Source organism: Bombina bombina, chromosome 11, assembly GCF_027579735.1.
Source record: "Bombina bombina isolate aBomBom1 chromosome 11, aBomBom1.pri, whole genome shotgun sequence".
Classification (NCBI taxonomy): Eukaryota; Metazoa; Chordata; class Amphibia; order Anura; family Bombinatoridae; genus Bombina; species Bombina bombina.
Window position 1 is genome coordinate 124098009 of NC_069509.1, and position 22304 is coordinate 124120312.

The window sequence follows — 22304 nt, forward strand, 5'->3', positions numbered from 1 at the left end:
TTACAGATGTCTGACACTATTTAGCGGTTTGACAAGTTACTTTTGTTTCTATTTACACAAATACACATTTTTGGGTTTATGAATCAGAATGTTAACTTAGACATTTATGACTATTTTGCTAGCGGTCTCTGTTATTGTTATTTTGGGTTTATGAATCAGGGTGCTAACTTAGACATTTATGACTATTTTGCTAGCGGTCTCTGTTATTGTTTTTTTCAGAGACATGTACTTGTATGTTGAAACATTTTATCAATGGGGCAGTTCACAGGTGAACACTATATACAATGATAATAAGCCTCCTAGTGCAAATCAAGTCACCATTGGTCTTTTTGGTATCATGACAACTTCCGCTTTTAAATCACACCAGTATTTAAGGTTCTTAATTTGTATTGTTTTTATCCATTTGTTTATGCCTGATGAAACGATCAGCTTACGGTCGAGAAACGCGTAGCAATGTTTTTATGGATTAAAGATTGTTTTTTACTCTACGGAAGTTGTCGTTTGTTTTATCTTGCCTTGCGGCACATTGGAAGGGCCAGTGAATGTGATTCACACTACAGCCTAGAAAGACTATTCATCACAGAAGTCCATCTACTTTTGCCAGGGTTCCACAGGAATTTACCTGCCTTTGCCAAGGTGCAGCGGTACCACGAATCCATCAGTGTGCTAACCACTGTGAGTGTTAGTCTGCCAGAGAGCACCGGTCACAGAACGGTGCATTTACTTTCGGTAAGCCTTTTTGAAATTTGTTCAGCTTGTTCCTGACCAGACGGTATTACGCTATGTGGCGCCCTCTTTTTCATTTCTAATTGGAGTTGTTGCCTCTTGTAAGTCACGGCACTGGAGAATGGGTAATAACTATAAAAGGAAATAAAAAAACAAGGCACCACCCCTCTTAGCATAGTAAGTAAAATCACAAATGGTATTTATTACAAATAATTAAAAACTCACAGATTACAACCTCAAACAATTGTGAGGTATGATTCAGGCACTGGGAAACCTTATAGGTCTCTCAACGATATATCCCCAAAGGACAACAGTGGCAGAGTTCCAGGAATGTTTGCTTCGTTCACAGCCGTACATAAGATGTGTAAAAAGTACTTCCTGTGCTCACTGAAGGGGACCGTGTCCTTACGATAGTTCATGGCTACCACAGGCCAAAATCCAGATAAAACAGTTGAACAGTGCCTGAATCATACCTCACAAATGTTTGAGGTTGTAATCTGTGAGCTTTTAATTGTTATTTGTAATAAATACCCTTTGTGATTTTACTTACTACGCTTAGAGGAGTGCGCCTTGTTTTCTTATTTCCTTTTATAGTATATGAATAGATACATATATATTTATGTGTTAATATGTGTATATACACATAAATAATAAAATGTATGCTTACCTGATAAATTTTATTCTTTCCGGACATGGAGAATCCACAACGTCATTCCAATTACTAGTGGAATATTCACTTCTGGCCAGCAGGAGGTGGCAAAGAGCCCCCCAGCAGAGCAGAGTTAAGTGTCACTTCCCTAACTTATAACCCTCAGTCATTCAGCCGAAGGGAAATGGAAACAGAAGATAAAACCAAGGTGTAGAGGTGCCTGGTGTTTAGCAAAAAATACTGTCTAATCAAAAGTGTAGGGTCGTGGACTCCCCATGTCTGGAAAGAAAGAAATTTATCAGTTAAACATAAATTTTATTTTATTTCCTAAGACATGGAGAGTCCACAACGTCATTCCAATTACTAGTGGGAACCAATACCCAAGCTAGAGGACATGGAATGAACAGGGAGGGAGAACAAGACAGGCAGACCTAAACAGAAGGCACCACCACTTGAAGAACCTTTCGCCCAAAAGAGACCTCAGCCGAGGCAAAAGTATCAAATTTAGAAAATTTGGAAAAAGTATGCAAAGAGGACCACATTGCCTCTTTGCAAATCTGTTCCACAGAACCTTCATTTTTGAAAGTCCACGAAGAGGAGCCAGCCCTAGTAGAATGAGCCGTAATTCTCTGAGGAGGCTGCTGTCCAGCAGTCTCATATGCAAAACTAATCATACTTCTTAACCAGAGGGAAAGAAAAGTAGAGGTGGCCTTCTGACCTTTACGCTTACCTGAGAAACAAACCAACAGGGCAGAAGACTGGCGAAAATCCTTAGCAGCCGGTAGATAGAATTTTAGAGCATGCAAAACATCCAAGTTATGCAACAGATGTTCCTTATGAGAAGAAGGATTAGGAAAAAGAAGGAACAACATTTTCCTGATTAATATTTCTATCTGAAACCACCTTAGGGATATTTAGTAAAAAGGACCGCCTTATCCACATGAAAAACTAAATTTATTCTTACCTGATAAATTTCTTTCCGGATATGGTGTGTCCACGCCGTCCTCAATTACTGTTGGGAATATCACTCCTGGCCAGCAGGAGGAGGCAAAGAGCACCACAACCAAGCTGTTAAATATCACTCCCCTACCCACAAACCTCATTCATTCGACCGAAGGTAAATGGAGAAAAAAGGAGTAACACAAGGTGTAGAGGTGCCTGAGGTTTAGACAAAAAACTGTCTTAAAATAAAAGGGTGGGGGGCCGTGGACTCACCATATCCGGAAAGAAATTTATCAGGTAAGCATACATTTTGTTTTCTTTCCTACAGTCCACAGCGTCCTCAATAACTGTTGGGAACCAATATCCAAGCAAGAGGACACAGAGGACTAAGGAGGGACAAGACAGGTAGACCTAAACATAAGAGTCCACAACGTCATTCCAATTACTAGTGGTAACCAATACCCAAGCTAGAGGACACAGAATGAACAGGGAGGGAGAACAAGACAGGCAGACCTAAACAGAAGGCACAACCGCTTGAAGAACCTTTCTCCCAAAGGAAGCCTCAACCGAGGCAAAAGTATCAAATTTGGAAAACTTGGAAAAGTATGCAGGGAAGACCAAGTTGCCGCCTTGCAAATCTGTTCCACAGAAGCTTAATTTTTGAAAGCCCAAGAAGAAGAGACAGCCCTAGTAGAATGAGCTGTACTTCTCTCAGGAGGCTGCTGTCCAGCAGTCTTATAGGTCAAACAAATTATACTTCTTAACCAGAGAGAAAGAGAAGTAGCAGTAGCTTTCTGACCTTTACGTTTCCCAGAGAAACAAACAAACAGGGCAGAAGACTGGCGAAAATCTTTAGTCGCCTGTAGGTAGAATTTCAGAGCACACACAACGTCCAAGTTGTGCAGCAAACGTTCCATATGAGAAGAAGGAATAGGACATAACGAAGGAACAACAATTTCCTGATTAATATTTCTATCTGAAACAACAATAGGAAGAAAACCAAACTTAGTATGAAGAACCGCCTTATCAGCATGAAATATAAGGTAAGGCAAATCTCACTGCAAAGCCGAGAGTTCCGAGACTCTCTGATCAGAAGAAATAGCAATAAGATACAAAACCTTCCATGATAACAACTTAATATCTATGGAATGCATAGGCTCAAACCAAGCCTGCTGCAAAACTCTAAGAACAAGGTTAAGGCTCAAAGGAGGACCAACGGACTTAAACACAGGCTTGATTCTGACCAAGGCCTGACAAAAAGATTGCACATCTGCCAGACGCTTATGTAGCAAAATAGATAAGGCAGAAATCTGACCCTTCAGGGTACTGACCGACAAACTCTTCTCCAGACCTTCCTGGAGAAAAGACAAAATCCTAGGAATCCTAACCCTACTCCAAGAGTAGCCTTTGGATTCACACCAATAAGGATATTTACGCTATATCTTATGGAAAATCTTCCTAGTAACAGGCTTTTGAGCCTGAATCAAGGTCTCAATGACCGACTCAGAAAACCCATGCTTAGACAGAACTAAGTGTTCAAACTCCAAGCAGTCAGCTTCAGAGAAATGAGATTTGGATGAAGGAAGGGACCCTGAAGTAAAAGGTCCTCCCTCAGAGGTAGTCTCCAAGGTGAAAGAGACGACATTTTAACTAGGTCTGCATACCAGATCCTGCGAGGCCACGCAGGGGCTATTAGAATCATTGACGCTCTCTCCTGTTTGATACAAGCAATGACTTGTGGAAGGAGAGCGAACGGAAGAAATAGGTATGCCAATCTGAAAACCCAAGGAACTGCCAGAGCATCTATCAGAGTGGCCTGTCCCTGACCTCGAACTGTACCTCGGGAGCTTGCTATTCTGCCAAGACGCCATCAGATTAATCTCTAGCACCCCCCATCTGAGGGTCAAGCTGAAGAACACCTCCGGATGGAGCTCTTACTCCCTAGGATGAAAGGTCTGTCTGCTCAGAAAATCCGCATCCCAGTTTTCCACTACTAGAATGTGGATGAGAGATAGACAGTAATTGTGAGCTTCCGCCTATTGAATAATCCCAGCCACCTCCTTCATGGCTAAGGAACTCAGAGTTCCTCCCTGGTGGTTGATGTAAGCCACTGAGGTTATACTGTCCAACTGGAACCTGATAAACTGGGCTAAAGACAACTGAGGTCAAGTCATAAGAGCATTGTAAATCGCTCTCAACTCCAAGATGTTTATGGGGAGAGCAGAAACCTCCCGAGACCAGAGTCCCTGCGCCTTCAACGAGTCCCAAACTGCTCCCCAGCCCAGCAGGCTGGTGTCCATGGTCACAATCACCCAGGAAGGTCTTTGAAAGCATGTTCCCTGAGAGAGATGTTCTTGAAAAAGCTACCACGGGAGAGTCTCTTGTCGACTGATATCTAGTTCTATCCTCTGAGAAGGTTTTCTCTAGCAACAACATCATGTTTTAAGAAGGCTTATTTAATAGCCTTACACAAGCAGGAGCAGAAGATATTCTCACTAAATCTGCATACCAAAGCCTGCACAACCACGCAGGAGCAATGAGAATAGTAGGAACAACCCTCCTGTTTAATCCGAGCCACCACTCTGAGAAGAACAATAGGAGGGAACAAGAAGACCAAATTGTAGTTCCATGGGACCACAAGCGTGTCCTCTATCTCCGCACTAGGATCCCTGGTCCTAGCACCATACCTCGGAAACTTAGCATTGAAACTGGAGGCCATCAAGTATGGAATACCCCGACAACAGGTTATTTCCTAAAAAACTTCCTGATTTAGAGACCATTCTTCCGAATGAATAGTCTGTCTATTCAACAGATCAATCTCCCAAAGTTCCACCTCAGGAATATGCAAGGCTGAGAGTTGACATTGGTTCCTCTCTGGTCACCTTAGCATGCAAGATGCCTCCTGCATAGCCAGAGGACTCCGGGTACCTCCATGAAGGTTGATACAGTAAACAGTTACTGAATGGAAATGAGTAAGAGAAATGAGGCCACTCTAAAAGTGCATTATAAAAAGCCCTCAATTCCATGATACTGATAGGAAGGAGCCCTGTGTCTCAAGAGAGCTGCAAGAATCGAGCCAGCCAGACGGGCTTGCATCAACTGAGATTACAACCCAAGAAGGACAACAAAAACTGATTCATAAACTGACTGACAAGGAGGAGATCCACCAACGAAGACACTCCTTTGAGCATCCGGAAAAATATTCTGTGACGTCTGAATGATCTCCATTCCACTGTTGAAGCATGCACAGCTGAAGGAGACATCTAGCAAATGGTACCACATCAGACGCAGCCATACAATCTACCACCTCTATAAGAATACACATTATAAAGAAGCCGATAACATGCCTCCTAAAGCAAATCTCTGTGTTGATCAGAGAGATAGAGACTCATGCTGACAGAGTCTACAATTGTTCCCCGAAAGCAAACCCTTGTAGATGGAACGAGGGAACTCCTCTCCAGTTAGATCTTCCTACCATGTGCCCGAAAGGTACGACAGAATTCTCTGAGTGTGGTCTTGAGCCACCCACAAAAACTGAGCCGGAACCAAAATGTCCACCAGTTAAGAAGCCACTGCAATCCCCTCTAGGCAAACCCCAGCCAAAAGGGCTCCCAGCACCTTAGTAAGGACTTGAGGAACCGTAACTAATCCTACTGGCAGATTTAAAAAAAACTGGTAATGCCGATTTAGAAAGGCAAAGTGCAAGAAACGAAAATAATCCCTATGCATTGGGATGTGAAGGAAAGCATTCTCTAAGATAATTGTAGCCATAGATTGACCCTCCTCCGTTAGGAGAAAAAAAAAAAAGACTTCAACGAAAAAAAAGACTTCAATGATTCAGTATTAAAGATCGAAACTTGAACTGATCTGGTTAGGTCCATCAAGTCCAAAATAGGACGGAACCCTCCATCCTCCTCTGGAACTAAATAAAGGATAGAGTAAAAACCGCTTCCGTTCTCAGATTTCGGAACAGAGACTATAGTTCCCATATCAAGGTTTTCCACACAACGAAGGAGTGCCACCTTTCTGAAGGAATCCTCCAGAACCCTTGATTGAACGAAATGATCCAAAGGAAGACGGGGCTTAAATCAGAATTTGTAGCCCTGATGGATAATATCAAGCACCCATGGCTCCCAGACTGACCGTACCCAGTCCTTTCGATATAGAAAAAGTCTGCCCCCTATGTGGTCTGTCGCCCTTTCTGGATTAAATCTCTCCATTTGTCTAATAGACTCAGGATGAAACCGCCTGGCCCAAAAAAAGTTGCAAGGAGACTCACTGGATGCCCTATGAGAGGCAGACTGCTGCACGTTCGCACACTTATTGATCGGTTTACCAAGTAGACTCTGTCAACGGGAAACCACATTGTCACCCCTACCTGAGCAGACAGGGTCGCTTAAAGTCTGACCAATTAAGGCCCAACATCTAATAGGTGAAGATAAGGGGTCACAATCAGGAACCTGTTCCCATGGCTGTGACAGAACCCACAGGGCTCGTCCAGCCAAATCCGCAACACTGGAGATCCTCGCTGTGATATGAACAATGTGCAGGATAGCTTCCCTGACGTAATCAGTAGCAAATCCGAAAAAGCTGATCTGGTCCTTGATCTCTGTTATGTTCTGTGTGTAGTCAGGATTAGAACATTCAGTTGTGTGCTGTTACCTTGTGTCTTGCACATATCATGAAGACTCTGCAGCAGGAACTTTAGATAACTTTTATTCAGCTACAGCCACACGGCTTATTCTCTAGCAGGTTCCATCAGTAAAACTAACATGGCTTCTGATGATGTCACAGAGACCCAGACACACCCAGGGGGTGTGGTGAGCTGAGCTTAAAGCTGCAGTAATCTTAACATCCCCTTTTTTCTCCAAAAAAAAAAAAAAATATATAAAAAATAAATAAAAAAAAAAAAAAAAAAAAAAACAGACAGTGGATAATATTGTAACATACAACAAGTAACTAAACCATACACTTGAACTTAGAACAGTTTATCTTTATAGTCTATGTGCACAAGACCTAGGTCGCAGGCTAGAATTTAGTCACAGTTATGTTTTCTGCGATAAGTCCGCCTTCGGATTAGGTCATTCCTTGCTGAATAATCTCTCACTGAATCCTCACATTGCCATCTAGAAGGTGGCCTTCTGTTTCTAGAGGGCCGTAGAGTATTTGGTTCAGGAGAAATTGTCTGTGGAGGAGTACCCAATGGTTGTTGATCACCTGTGATATTTTGTTGTTGGACAGAATCATTCTGAGGTTGATCTGTTTCAGTTGTGTTCATTGCATTTTCATCCTCAGAAGACTCAGGTGGGCACCACACTCCATGCCAGATATCCTCACCATCTGAATCATTTGATATTTGTGTAGCTGGTTGAGATCTATGTCTCATTTGTTCTACATGGCGGGAAACTGTACCACCAGCTTGTAGTTGAACTTTAAACATTCTGTTGCCCATGCCTTGTATTATGACAGCTGGAATCCATTTATTTGGGCCACGGTAGTTTCTAACCCATACTCTGTCATGAAGAACAAATTCTGAAACGCTAGAAGTGTTCAACTCTTGTGTGGGATGTTCTGGTCTAACTTTATCCAGTGGAGTTCTCAGGCGTCTTCCAAACATTAACATTGCAGGTGATAGCCCAGTAGTGGCATGGGGTGTGTTTCGATAGTTAAACAAAAAATTAGAAAGGGAGTTTGGATTAAATTTTGATTTCTGAGAGACAGCTAAGTGGCGTTTTAAAGTTTGTACAAATCTTTCAGCCTGTCCATTAGAGGCTGGAAAATATGGAGCTGTCTTACAGTGTTTGATGTTATTTGTATCTAGAAAGGTTTCAAATTCATGTGATATGAACTGTGGACCATTGTCTGAGACTAAAGTTTGTGGCAGTCCAAATCTTGCAAACATACTGGAAAGAACGACAATGGTTTGTTGTGTTGTAGTACTTGACATTTGAACTACTTCTGGCCACTTGGAATGAGCATCCACAGCCACCAAATACATTCGTCCATCCACTGGCCCCGCAAAATCAACATGGATTCTTGTCCAAGGTTCATTTGGCCATGGCCAAGTTTTTGAGGTGTCCCTGCTGGGATTCCGCTGTGTCTGTGCACATGCATTGCAAGCAGCTACATAAGAAGCAATATCTGTATCCAATTTAGGCCACCAAAAATATTCTCGTGCTCTTTGCTTCATTTTTACTACACCCTGATGTGAGCTGTGTAGTAACTTTAATGCTAATGTTTGCAGTAAGTTCGGAATTATCACTCGTGACCCCCATAACAGACAGCCTGAGTCATGCACAATTTCCTTCTTCCTTGTAAAATATGGCTGAAGGTCAGAGCGAACCACTTTAGGCCACCCATGTTGAACAAAAGACTTGATTTCCTGTAAGGTAGAATCAGAGCATGTATAAGTAGCAATCACTTTGGAATTTAGATTTACAGGCTGTGGAGGGGTTTCTATGATTTTAGAAGATGTTGTCATGTGATGTACCATTGGTAATCTAGAAAACATATCCACATTCGTATGATCACTGTGGCATCGATATTTAATGGAGTAGTTGTAAGCCGCCAGCTGAAGTGCATAGCGCTGAAGTCGAGCAGCTGTTGTGTTGGAGATACCCTTCTGAGGGTGCAGAATGGACAAAAGTGGTTTATGATCCGTGATCAGAGTAAAAGGTCTGCCATATATATAAATGTGGAATTTCTTCACAGCCCAAATTATTGCTAAAGCTTCCCGATCAATCTGGGCATAATTTCTCTCCGACGGAGTTAAAGATCTGGACGCAAAAGACACAGGACGTTCAGACCCATCGGGCATAATGTGTGAAAGTACTGCGCCTAAACCATATGGTGAAGCATCACAGGCTAGTACCAAAGGCTTCTTAAGGTCATAGTGGACAAGGAGTCTTGATTCCAGAAGAAGCTGCTTAGAGCGTTCAAATGCTCGTGTACATAAGTCAGTCCAGGCCCACTGGTTTTTACTATCTAAAAGACGGTGTAGTGGATATAGTAAATGAGCCAAATTTGGTAAAAATCTGTGATAGTAATTGAGCAACCCCAAATAAGAACGTAGCTGAGATACATTAACAGGGGTGGGAGCATGAACCAGCGCTTTCACTTTTTCAGCAGTTGTGTGTAGACCAGTCTTGTCCACTACATGTGCACAATATTCTAAACTATTGCAGAAGAACTCACACTTTTCCATGTTAACTTTCAGTCCGAATTCCTGTAGGCGTTGTAAAACAGCTTCAACATTGGCTTTATGAGCAGCATCATTTTCACCAGTGATAAGCATGTCATCTAACATACAGTGGGTATGTGGAATACCTGCCAAGATCTCATCCATTATCCGTTGCCACACTGCAGGTGCTGGGGCAATGCCAAACACCATCCGCGTATACTGAAAAAGTCCTTTGTGAGTGTTGATAGTTAACAGGTGTCTGGAGTCTGGATGCACCTCTAATTGTAAGTATGCTTGATGCAAGTCAATTTTTGTAAATTTTTCACCCCCTGCCAGAGAACTAAACAATTCTTCAATCCGTGGTAAAGGATACTGGTCCACAAGTAATTGAGGGTTAAGGCCCACTCTGAAATCTCCACAGATGCGAATGTCCCCATTCTTTTTTCTGACAGGAACTATTGGGGAAGCCCATTCACTGCTAGACACTGGAACAATAATCCCCTGATTTCGTAGTCTTTCTAATTCTGCTTCAATTTTAGGTTTAAGTGCAAATGGTACAACTCTTGGTTTACAAAATTTTGGAATAGCATTTTCTTTTAGGTGAAGCTGAATCTGCTTGTCTTTCACTAAACCTAGGTTCCCATCAAATACAGTCTTATATTTGTGCTTTAGTGAATTAATCCAAGAAGAATTTGAATTCCCACTTTGGTCCAGCAGTTTGTTAAGTGGTAACTGTTGTGGTAACTTTGGCATGCCCAATGCTTGGATCCAGGATCTACCAAACAAAGGTGGTCCTCCTTTAGGTAAAATGTAGAGGCGTAGATTTTTAGTTATACCATTAAATGTCACTGTAGGTGATACACACCCAATAGGCTTTATTATTTCATTTGAATATGTTTGCATGGTGACAGCTGTTGGAACAATTGGTTGCCTTAGTCCCAGGCGGTTCCAATCAGCAGCTGTGATAACAGAGACTGCTGCTCCTGTGTCAACTTCCATAATGAGAGGTTTACCATCTATATTCACCTTTGCTTGCAGTTCTGGAATTTTATTCTCAAGGCTGTAGATCTGTAATGTGTATAATGGTTTGTCTTCCTCTGAATCAGTGTGTGGTGTATCTACTTGCACATGAAAAGCTGCTTGTGACTTGCTGCCTTTCTTACTTTTATCTCTGTCTAAGGAACTTCTGCACACTCTCTTTGTATGACCAATCTTCCCACACCCATAGCAGGTGCTGTTCCTAAACCTGCAGGTATTTGCTGTGTGATTTGTGTCACCACATCTGTAACAGGCTGTCTGTGACCCTTGTCTAGCTGGATACTGTTTATTAAGGTGCATACTTGTATGAAAAACATCTTTTTCCTTATCACAAACTGCCTGTGCTGGGGCCTGGAGCATTTGTGTATCTTTAGCAGCAAGTTCCATGACTGTAGCTATCTCTATAGCACGCTTTAGTGTTAAATCATCCTCTGCTAATAGTCTCTTTTGTACTGTACAGTCCATGAGTCCAATAACAAACATATCACGTAAAGCAGTGTTTAAATAATCACCAAATCTGCAGCTACTTGCTAGTTTCTTTAAACTGATCACATAAGTTTTAATGTCCTCATGCTGCAATTGCTTGCGTGTGTAAAACTTAAAGCGTTCTGATATCTCTAGAGGCTTAGGTAGGTAGTGGTCAGATAACAGGCAGATCAGGTCAGACAGAGGTTTAGCATTAGGTTTATCTGGTGAGAGAATGTCCCTTAATGTAGTGTAAGCTGCTGAGCCTATAGTTGTCAGAAACACAGCCACTTGCTTATCAGCTCCTATGTTATTTGCTGTACAATATAGCTCAAACTGTTCAACCCATGTGTCCCATCTGTCTGTGTCTGCTGCAAACACAGGTAAGGTGCCAATAAGTGCCATTATAGGGTCAGACCACAGATCCTCGTCGCCAGCTGTTATGTTCTGTGTGTAGTCAGGATTAGAACATTCAGTTGTGTGCTGTTACCTTGTGTCTTGCACATATCATGAAGACTCTGCAGCAGGAACTTTAGATAACTTTTATTCAGCTACAGCCACACGGCTTATTCTCTAGCAGGTTCCATCAGTAAAACTAACATGGCTTCTGATGATGTCACAGAGACCCAGACACACCCAGGGGGTGTGGTGAGCTGAGCTTAAAGCTGCAGTAATCTTAACAATCTCCTCCAGGGACATCACACTAATCCTCTCGCTGTCGAATCAGACCAGAATTTAGCAGCTTCCAAGACTGCATAAATGCCCACTGCTGGCTTAAACAAAGCACCAGCCTGAAGGGACAGCGACCCGAGATATTCCTCTAAGTCCTCCAGAGAAGAGGACAAAGAAACCGCAAACTCCCACAAGTTTAGCTGTAGGGCATATTGAGCTATAAATGGAAGGAACACTGTTTCACGTGTTTCACTGAAACAGGAAACAAACTGTTAAAAGCTTCTGAAGAAACAAATGGACACCAAATCTCTTGATTTTCTCTAGAAAATATTTCAGCAATTATAGATAAAACAGGGAAAACATCTGTGTTCCTTGGCCTAGAACCAGGCCCCGAACCCGTACTTGAAAAATATCCTTCCCCAAACAACAAAGTTGCCTGGATCTCCAGAGTAGACAGAACCCTGTCCAAAAGAGTCTGGAAGTGCTTTACATAAAACCTAGGCATCCTCACCACAGAGTCCTCTGACTCACCCGCTGGAGAGTTAAAGGGAACAAAGTCTGTCTCAAATGCAACTGAAGGATACCTCAATGAGTTGACAGCTATCTATACAACCGGGGGACCCAGGGACAACGCACACATAATGAGTCAGTAATGAAGTGTGAAATACACTGCTTAACAGAAAGGGGATAAGTAGACTGGAAAGATGCATGAGAAACACAGCGTCAACCAGTATTATATACATCAATACTTCTCAGAGTTAAATATAGATATATATTCCCCAGCTCTCCTGAGCCAAACCATGATAAACTTATTTTCTTATTACAGAGCACCTCTCTCTCTACCTCATGAGACAAGGCAAATAACTACTGGAGGGTAGGGGGAATGGGAGGGATATTTATAGTCATGTTTATAGACAAAGACACCCCAGCCAAAGGCTTAAATATCCCTCCCACTTCCTCATTACCCCAGTCATTCTGCCGAGGGAACAAGGAAAAATAGGAGAAACATTAGGGTATAAATGAAGCCAGAAGAATAAAATAAATAATAGGGGACAACCCATAGACAAGAAAAAACATTCGGGGGTAAGCATAAATTATGTTTTCCTTCCTAAGATAGGGAGAGTCCATGGCTTCATTCCTTACTGTTGTGAAAACTATACCCAAGCTCCAGAGGACACTGAATGAATAACGGGAGGGAACAAAATGGAAGAGGCGGACCCTATTCTGAGGGCACCACAGCCTGCAAAACTTTTCTCCCGAAAGCTGCTTCAGCCAAAGCAAAGACATCAAACTTGTAAAACCTTACAAATCTGATCCATAGAGGCTTCGTTCTTAAAGGCCCAAGAGGAAGCCACTGCTCTAGTGGAATGAGCCGTTATCCTCTCAGGAGGACAATGTCCCTCTGTCTCGCCCGCCAAGCGGATGACACTCCTTAACCAAAAAGAAAGGGAAGTCAAAAGTAGCCTTCTGCCCCTTACGCTTCCCCGAATAGACAACAAAGAGGAAGATGTCTAAACTCCTTAGTAGCCTGAAGATAGAACTTCAAGGCGCAAACCACATCCAAATTGTGAAGTAAGCGTTCCTTCGATGAAGGAGGATTAGGACACAGGGAAGGAACCACAATCTGATTGTTGTTACGATCCAACACAACGTTAGGAAAAAAAACTAATTTAGTAAGTAAAACTGCCTTATCTGCATGAAAAATCAGATAAGGGGGCTCACATTGCAAAGCAGAGATCTCAGAAACTCTGCGCGCAGAAACAATAGCCAATAAAAAGAGAACCTTCCAAGATAACAATTTAATGTCAAAGGAATGCAGAGGCTCAAACGGAGCCTGTTGCAAAACCCAAAGAGCAAGAGGGGCCCCAGATCTAAACACAGGTCTGATCCTAATCAGAGCCTTAACAAAGGACTGCACGTCTGAAAGCTCAGACAGTCTCTTGTGCAATAAAACTGAGAAGGTCGAAATCTGTCCCCTCAGGGAACTAGCAGAAAGGCCCTTCTCTAGCCCATCCTGGAGAAAAGATAAGATCCTGGTAACCTTAACTCTGTGCCAGGAAAAACCACGCTCTTCACACCAGAATAAGTAGGTCCTCCACACCTTGTGGTAGATACGCTGAGTAACTGGTTTACGAGCTTGAATAAGAGTATCAATGACACAAAGAGAAACCTCTCTTGGCTAAGACTTCAATCATCTCACAATCGGCCTCAGAGAATCTAGATTTTGATGAACAAATGGACCTTGTATCAGCAGGTCTCTGCGATAAGGTAACTTCCACGGAGGAGATAAGGACATCCCCACTAGATCAGCAAACAATGTCCTTCGCGGCCACAATGGAACAATCAGGATTACTGAAACCAACCCTTCTGCTTGATGCGAGCCACCACTGGAGGAAAAATGGAAGTAATGGAGGAAAAAGATATATGAGTTTGAACCTCCAGGGCACTGCTAGTGCATCTATTAGATCCACTTGGGGATCCCTCAACTGTACTTGGGTAGCTTGTTATTGAGAAGGGACGCCATGAGATCGATCTCCGGCATCCCCCACTTGCTGGATATCTCTGCCAACACCTCAGAATGGAGAGACCATTCCCCTGAATGGAAGGATTGCCTGCTGAGAAAATTTGCCTCCCAGTTGTCCACACCCGGAATGTGAATCTCTGACTGCGAACAGCTGTGGGCCTCTACCCACTCCAGAATCTGAGATACTTCCTTCATCGCCAAGGAAATTCTCGTTCTCCCCTAATGGTTGATGCAAGCCACCAAGGTTATATTATGAAAAAAACAAAGCAAAGGGGCGCCACATGTGTGGTATCATCAAATTTAAACAGGACCACAGAATATTATAAGCCCAATGGGTACTCACATGGCTATAAAGCACACCTATGTGTTTGTAGGAACAGGCTGCAGATTTAACAGGTGTGGCAGCTCACCCACAAAGGAAATCAGTCATCTAATGCAGTGAAAAGATGAAGCACAAAACAAGCACCAATTGTGCAGATAACTCAGGATATAGTTTATGTTCACTTTACACAGGTGCAAAATGGGTACTCGCATGCTGGATGAGCACACCAATGTGCTAGTAGGAACAGGCTGGCAGATTTTAATATGGTGTGTCAGCTCACCACTAGGGAACTTTTCCTCAGTGTGTAGTATCCAAGTGAAGCAATGTCTTGTTGGTCAGGCTCCCATTAAAGCAGGTACAGGTAGTTATGGGCACTCACAATTTTTTTAAAAAAAAATACTATTTATTTATAAAAAAAACAAATTAAAATACATGTAACAAGTGAGTGGACTGGGGATGTGCAATCTTGCCCACTAAAAATGCAATGCGTTTCTCTGCCTACAAGCCGTTTCCTCAGGCATGAAGAAACGGGAAGGAGGGAGGACTCCTCCTGAGTCCACAACCCCTGTGCCTTCCTGGCACCCCAAACTGCCCCCCATCCAGATAGGCTTGCGTCCGTAGTTACAATCTCCCAGGATGGTCTTAAGAAGCATGTCCCTCAGGACAGATGATCTGGACAGAGCCACCAAGAGAGCGATTCTCTCGACCGGCTGTCTAATACAATCTGTTGAGACAGATCTGAATGATCGCTGTTCCACTGCCTCAGCATGCACAGTAGTAAAGGTCTGAGACGGAACCTGGCAAAAGGAATGATGTCCATGCAGGACACCATGAGACCAATCACCTCCATACACTGAGCCACAATGGGACTCAAGGAGGTCCGGAGGGCAAGACATGCCAAAGTTAGTTTGCAACGTCTCTGGTCTGTTAGAAATATCCTCATGGATATTGAATCTATTATAGTACCCAGGAATTCCACCCTATTACTTGGGATAAGAGAATTCTTTACAAAACCTTTGTAAAGATTCTTGGAGGAGTAGCTAGGCCAAACGGAAGGGCAATGAACTAGAAGTGCTAGTCCAGGAATGCAAACCTCAGGAACTGAAAGTGTTCCCTGTGGATTGTAACATGAAGGTAAGCGTCCTTCAGATCTATAGTGGTCATAAACTGGTTCCTGAATTAAAGGAAGGATGGACCTTATTTTCTCCATCTTGAAGGGACACTGAGAAATTTGTTTAAGCACTTTAGGTCCAGAATTGGGCGGAAAGTTCCCTCTTTTGGGACCACGAAAAGGCTTAAATAAAACCCCAAACCTCTTTCGTCGGTAGGCACCGGGACAACAACTCCTAAGGAGGATAGATCCTGAACGCACCCTAGAAAGACATCCCTCTTTTCTGGTCTGGTAGACAGATTTGAGAGAAGCAATCTGCCTCTTGGCGGATGAGATTTGAAGCCTATCTTGTATCCCTGAGATAACACCTCCAGGATCCATGGATCCTGTACGTTTTTGAACCAGGCGTCTGAAAAAAGAGACAGTCTGTCCTTATACGATCTGATCCCGGATCTGGGGCCACCCCTTCATGCCGATTCTGTTTTTCGGCAGGCTTCTTATTCTGCTTGGACTTATTCCAGGACTGAGTCGGCTTCCAAGAACTCTTGGGTTGCTCGGGCTTGGAGGAGGATTGTTGTCGTTGGGATTTGTCAGAACGAAAGGAACAAAAATTAGATTGTCGTCCCTTAGACTTGTTTTTCTTATCTTGCGGTTGGAAAGTCACCCTTGCCTCCGGTAACCGTAGAAATAATGGAGTCCAGGCCTGGACCAAATAAAATATTTCCCTTGAAGGGTTCCTCCGCAGAAGGAGGCTTAGACGCTAAGGACTCCGACCCAGAAAGTTCAACCTCTGAAGCTACAGAGGTTAACTCATCATCGGATAACTGGGACATAATAGATAAATCCGATAAATATTTAGATGACTCCGGGTCAGGACAGCTATGTTTAACCTTTCTCTTGCATTTGTTAGAGCGAGGTAATGGACTGAGGGCCGCAGACACCGCCGTTTGTAACTGCGCAGCAAAGCCCGCAGGAAGAAGGCCCCCTCCAGATGTAGGATTAGATGTGCTACGGGAAACTGCATGTGGAGTGGATAAAGTAGCAAGGGTAGTAAACTCATGGGACTAAGAGCTTGTCTTCCTTCTTAGACTTTATAACAGTGTTAATGTATGTAGAACATAAATGAGTGGGCGGGAAAACTATGGCCTCCTCACAATATAAACAGGTATGATTTAGTACAAAAGGAGTACCTTCTAACATGTCAGAGTCCTTATAGCTCAGGTTATACCCACAGGAGGACACAAATAAAAATGTTTTTTATTATAGAAAACTGCAACTTTATACTCCCAATGGCTGGGGCACTCACCACCACCTAGACCCAGACAGTTAACAGAGGAAACATTCTCCTCAGGTTCAAGTCTCAGCCAGAATGGAGGAAATGAACATAGACCACACCCGGTCACATGGAGTGCAAGACAGTACTTCCCCTGTTATTACAAGTACAGCAAGTTATAGGAGCTGTGCAACACTTTCAAAAAATAAAGTGAAACCTGTTTGTTTCAGCTAAAAACACAGTCTTATAAGCCCAGGAAAAAATAACACAAAGCAGCATGTAAATAATTAATACACTGATTAATTAACACCAACTGTTCAATAATCCCCTTCAGAGGATATTAACCTTGGATCCTATCAAGGTATAAAGGAGCCACACTGTGACCCTGTTATAGCGTTTTATGTGTAAAAATTGAAACTATCTTACCTCCAGGTCCATGCTGTGGAACAGAACACAGCCTCTCAAGTGCTCCTGACATGGACTTAAGTGAAAGAAAGCAGGCAGTGAAACTCGTCAACATTGATATATTAGATGTTAACAGTAGTCTGGATGGTTTCGCAGGAACAACTTTCCCTGCATCTCCAGACTTTAGCTTTCATCAGTACTCTCACTGAGAAGTTGACATGACTACTTAAAACTCCAGTCCTATTTCAAAGAGCAGATACCCTTTTTCAGGACTCTCCGAATCTTCTGACACTTCTCTACCACCTCCTAATGTGACGAAAGGCAAAGAATGCCTAAGGTAATGAGGAAGTGGAAGGGATATTTAAGCCTTTGGCTGGAGCGTCTTTGCCTCCTCCTGGTGGCCAGGTGTTGTATTTCCCAACAGCAAGGAATGAAGCCATGCACTCTCCCTATCATAGGAAGGAAAGTACCATTAAATACAGTAGAATTGGCCAATCTACAAATGCACTGATGCCTCAGAACGTGTAAATATAAAAAGACTGTGCACAATCTGATAATGGCAGTAAATTTGAAATTTGTTTAAAATTGTGTGATCTATCTGAATCATTGAAGTTTAACTTTGACTTTAGTGGTCTTTTAAAGAAAAGAAAATCACACTACACTATCCTTTAAATCTGTTTCAGTTGAAGCAATTGAGTGTAACTCCTGACTTCCCATATGTGTTCTAGGGAACTAAGGTTTAAATTATAGCTATGTGGGTTTCCAAGCAATCAAGGGATTCAATTAAGTGATCACTAAAGACAGTAGAACAGCATAATCAGTAAATGCACATTAAAAAAAAAAATGCAAAAGCACTTAGTTTGAATTTCTTACACATTTAAGTTAGCTCTTTTCTCCATTTCACTGCATCATGTGACAGCCATCAGCCAATCACAAAATGCATATATGTATAGTATTTAGGAGCTAAAAGTGTGCAAATAAAAAGACAGTGCACAGGGGGAGGAGCTAACATCAGAAGAGACAAGACATACTATCCAGGGGCTCCTGTAAAATCAATATTCACTAAGCCTAATAGAGTGTATATCTTATAATTTTTAACCCAGTTCTGGTTATACATTTATATGAGGGGGAACTTAACTCTTTAACAGCTTTATTTCACGAAGCCTAAAATTTCTATTACGTCAATGGTTTTGAAGCACACTGCTTGGTATAGCCACGAGGTAGAACTGATTGCTAGATGACTAGATATGGCAGACTTTTGTGAACTGCTGCAAGCATTGCTTGACAGATTTGAGGAGAAGATGGATTTCTGCTTTTGTGACCTGCTATCTATGGTTAGAGATCAGAGGGAGGAAGAAATGAACCCAATACCCTAGATGGCAACTTCTCTGGCTCTTGCTAAGAATGGAGAGACCTCCCAGCTTACCACAAGAGCATCAATCTCACTCCTGGAGACGCCACGGGCTTCCACCGAGTCTTCTCCACATGTTACCTTGCTGAGCACGGTAGTAGCTTTTGCAGAGGAGAAGTGCCCCATCATCCCGGCTTCATTTGGAAAAGAGGCTTGTATAACAGAAGACATCTTACCACTCGCAAGTGGTTTGCATCCTCACACCGTGAATGGGACCACTAACTCTGAAATGGCCTTGACTGTCACCGAATCTGTTACTGTCGCTAACACTACAGATCTGAAGGGGACAGATAACGATACGCAGACACCGCTTACCTCAGCCAAGTCCACACAGGGTCTCTGTCATACAGACCTGCAGTCACTTTTGGGTCCAAGTTCTATGACCCCAAACACTCATCCAACCAGCCCAGGACAACTAACTGGAGATTTTCAATACATAACCGTCTCCCTGACTAGTTTCCAGACTGATCGGAGCTTTATTATTGTCTGCCTTATTAACAGTCCCCAGTTTTCACTTGCACACACATACTCGCATCGGAACGAGCAAGACCTCTAAAATGCACTCTCGCTCCCTCCGGAAAATCAGGAGCTAAGATCACAATCTGTACAGGGGTTCATCGGCAGTAGGGGTCTAAAAAGATGTGTAGGTTGATGTTATGAGGTTATTCGCTGTGGTAACTCAGATGCAGTTGACATTGTTAGCTTGTACGTTCAACTTGGTCTCCCTTTATCTCTTTGTTTTACCCTTTTTACCTGCCAGATTGCTCCACATACCTACAGTAATTATTCCTAATAGCCCTCACTCATTACGAACCTGACCAATATTCCTCTAAGGCTTTACTTAATTCTATCACTGCTGGTAAATTCACCTAACTTGTAACCCATATTTAGTGGACTTATATGACAGGTGTTAAGCCACTTGCCATATACTACACTCTTTAAACTCGTTCACAATAACCTGACCACATACCTTGCTATTAATTTCTCTATGTTGTGATGCTGCTGGCGTTTTACTACCTATGCACACGATCGCAAGTGACAATCACATCAAAGAACATTTCTGAGAGTCTAGCTCCATACTTTGTAGAATGAAGAGCCGCTACCCACACAGACCGCCTGAAAAACATTACTATCCACATCAAGATCCTTGCTTCCTCCATGTCTCAATTCCAGAAGGCTGGCATAGGCTAACGTAATGGTCATGCTCTCTTCATTGACATAGAGGATATTTGAGTTTTGTTGTCCACCAGGTGCTGTAATATTGTTGAGAGGTTAGTCTCCAATCTCCCATATTAGCATACTACTGTTATGATTGTTTTGTTGCCTTATTTGTAAAATTGGGAATGTATCCTATATCTAAGGACTGCAAATACACGTTTCCTCTGGCAAGCTTACATCAATGATGACTTCTAAATCTGATGCAGGAATATACACACACATTCCTAGATAACTGAAATGTAGCTCTGTTAAAATATGTTTACTTATCTATGTTATATTAGCTAACAGTCTTTTGCAACCATACCTAGTGCTTTGCTTAATGTTCTTTATAGATAATATTGGCTGTGCAATGTTTTTTAATAGTAGCTCTACATATAAAGAAACTACTAGGGCAGTCACATATGTTTTAATACTTTAGGTTTATGATGTTACTTTGGAGGAGCACGACCTACAGCGGCCCTAACTTTCTCTACTATAGCTTTCAGGTTATTTGTTTAGGCCAATTTAAACATGTTTATCTTATTATCGGGCTTCACATGAGATTAATCCTTACTCCCTCACACTTTAGCCACAGCAACCGTGGTTGGTTGGCATTTAAGATAACAGAAACTTTTAGTCTACACTCTCTTAGCTGTGCCCAGTGTTGTACTTTTATGATGAGCATTGAGTCTATTCAATAATTTGACCCCATAGGCTCACTGCATTTGGCGTCTCCTTATCAAAAATAAATCTACTTTAGATACTCCACTATGTCTGGAGACGGAATGCTCTATCACATAGTTTGAGTCTCCATACGTTAGGGTTCATATACATTTATGTTACATATGATACTATTGCTATTCGCTATTGTTGTAAATATTCCACAGGTTACTATGTTTTTTAACTATCATAATATCATATACATATTTGCCATCAGAGGGCTAAATTATACTATTCCCAGCATGCCATATTATATTATGAGTACATTAATACCTTATAGGGGGGGGGGGGGGCTATATCTTTAGCTATTCAATACTACATTATGACAAGGCCCAAGCACTGTACTATTCATAACATATCAACCCTTCAATTATTTTGATACTATGGTTATAGATGGTGTATATTACATAAGTTAATATTAATTATTACCCTATATAAAACCCCAGTTTTATATTACACATAATTACTGAGCAATACTAGTGGTGCTACATACATTTTTTATTGCATAACATGAGTACACAGTGTTGAATTGCTTATTTATTTTTAAATTCTACATAAATGTTTCTCCTGTATGTAAACTCTGTTCTCCAGTACATTATATAATCATTATGTTTGATGTATATGAAACTACAGTTACATTCCGGCAATATGTATTAGTTTCAATATGAGATTAGCTCCACTTGCTGGATACATTTTATTCTGCTTAGGATTGATGTTATACATTATTTACTGCGAGGTATAGAAGAGCTTATTTGCCTCTCAGCTTGGCATACCCATTCAGTTTCCCATCTAACATGCACATATAAAAATGGACAGTTTAGATATTAGGCTCACTCATTACCTCATACACAAAAGGTTATTGATATTTGTTGGCTTATCTTCTTTTACATAGGATGTATCACTTTTTTCTTCATTAATGGCCCTTTTATAATTGTATGAGTATAGCTGATATAACCAATATAGACCCTGATAATTCTACCTCTTAGTCTTTTAGAGGAGAACTATTACCCGCCATTTGCTACCCAGTAAACCAGACAGTTTCGTCTCCAGGATAGAGAATCCTAACTTGAACCCTGTGCTGACCACTGACCTCCCTTTCAATTATACCCATAACTATAATGCCCGCCCCCCTCTCACCCAACTTAAGGCAGCTCTTGTCTGCCGGAATCCCTGATTTTTACAAAGCCCATGAGTGGCCATCACGTAGTCACCAATAGACATAACATTACTTACCTATTTGGTCCATGAGAGGCCATTATATTGGTTACATCAATACTATACCTTATCAGAAAAATGAGGTTCCACTTATATTTGTGTTATCCTATCTCGTAACATTTGACTGTTTGTTATTCTATGTCCCAATTCACATACTCTACTTACAGTTACTATTCATCTAAACTTGTTTACAAAGTAAGACAATGTTTCATTATATTATTTCTGTTATGTCATCATTTTGTAGTACCTGGTATAATTGGTCAATGTACAAAACCTCAATAAAAAAACTTTTCTTAAAAAAAAAAAAAAAAGATAATGGAAGTGAATTAAAAAATTTATTAAAATTGTGTGATCTACCTGATTTTTTAAATTTAAATTTTGACTTTAGCGTCCCTTGCTGCAAATTAAAAAGTCAACTAAGTTGCTAACACTACAGACCCATCCCAAATAAGAG

The 22304-nt window shown here is 41.8% G+C and overlaps 2 protein-coding genes across 7 annotated transcripts in view; both read right to left on the minus strand.

The window, feature by feature from the left end:
- UNKL (unk like zinc finger) overlaps positions 1-22304 on the minus strand; it is a 574440-nt gene that overhangs the window by 89861 nt on the left and 462275 nt on the right. The window lies entirely within an intron of this gene.
- On the minus strand, positions 5545-12568 carry LOC128641971 (uncharacterized protein K02A2.6-like). Its single transcript, XM_053694589.1, has one exon. The coding sequence runs from the start codon at positions 11403-11405 to the stop codon at positions 7353-7355; it is 4053 nt and encodes a 1350-aa protein (XP_053550564.1). The 5' UTR covers positions 11406-12568; the 3' UTR covers positions 5545-7352.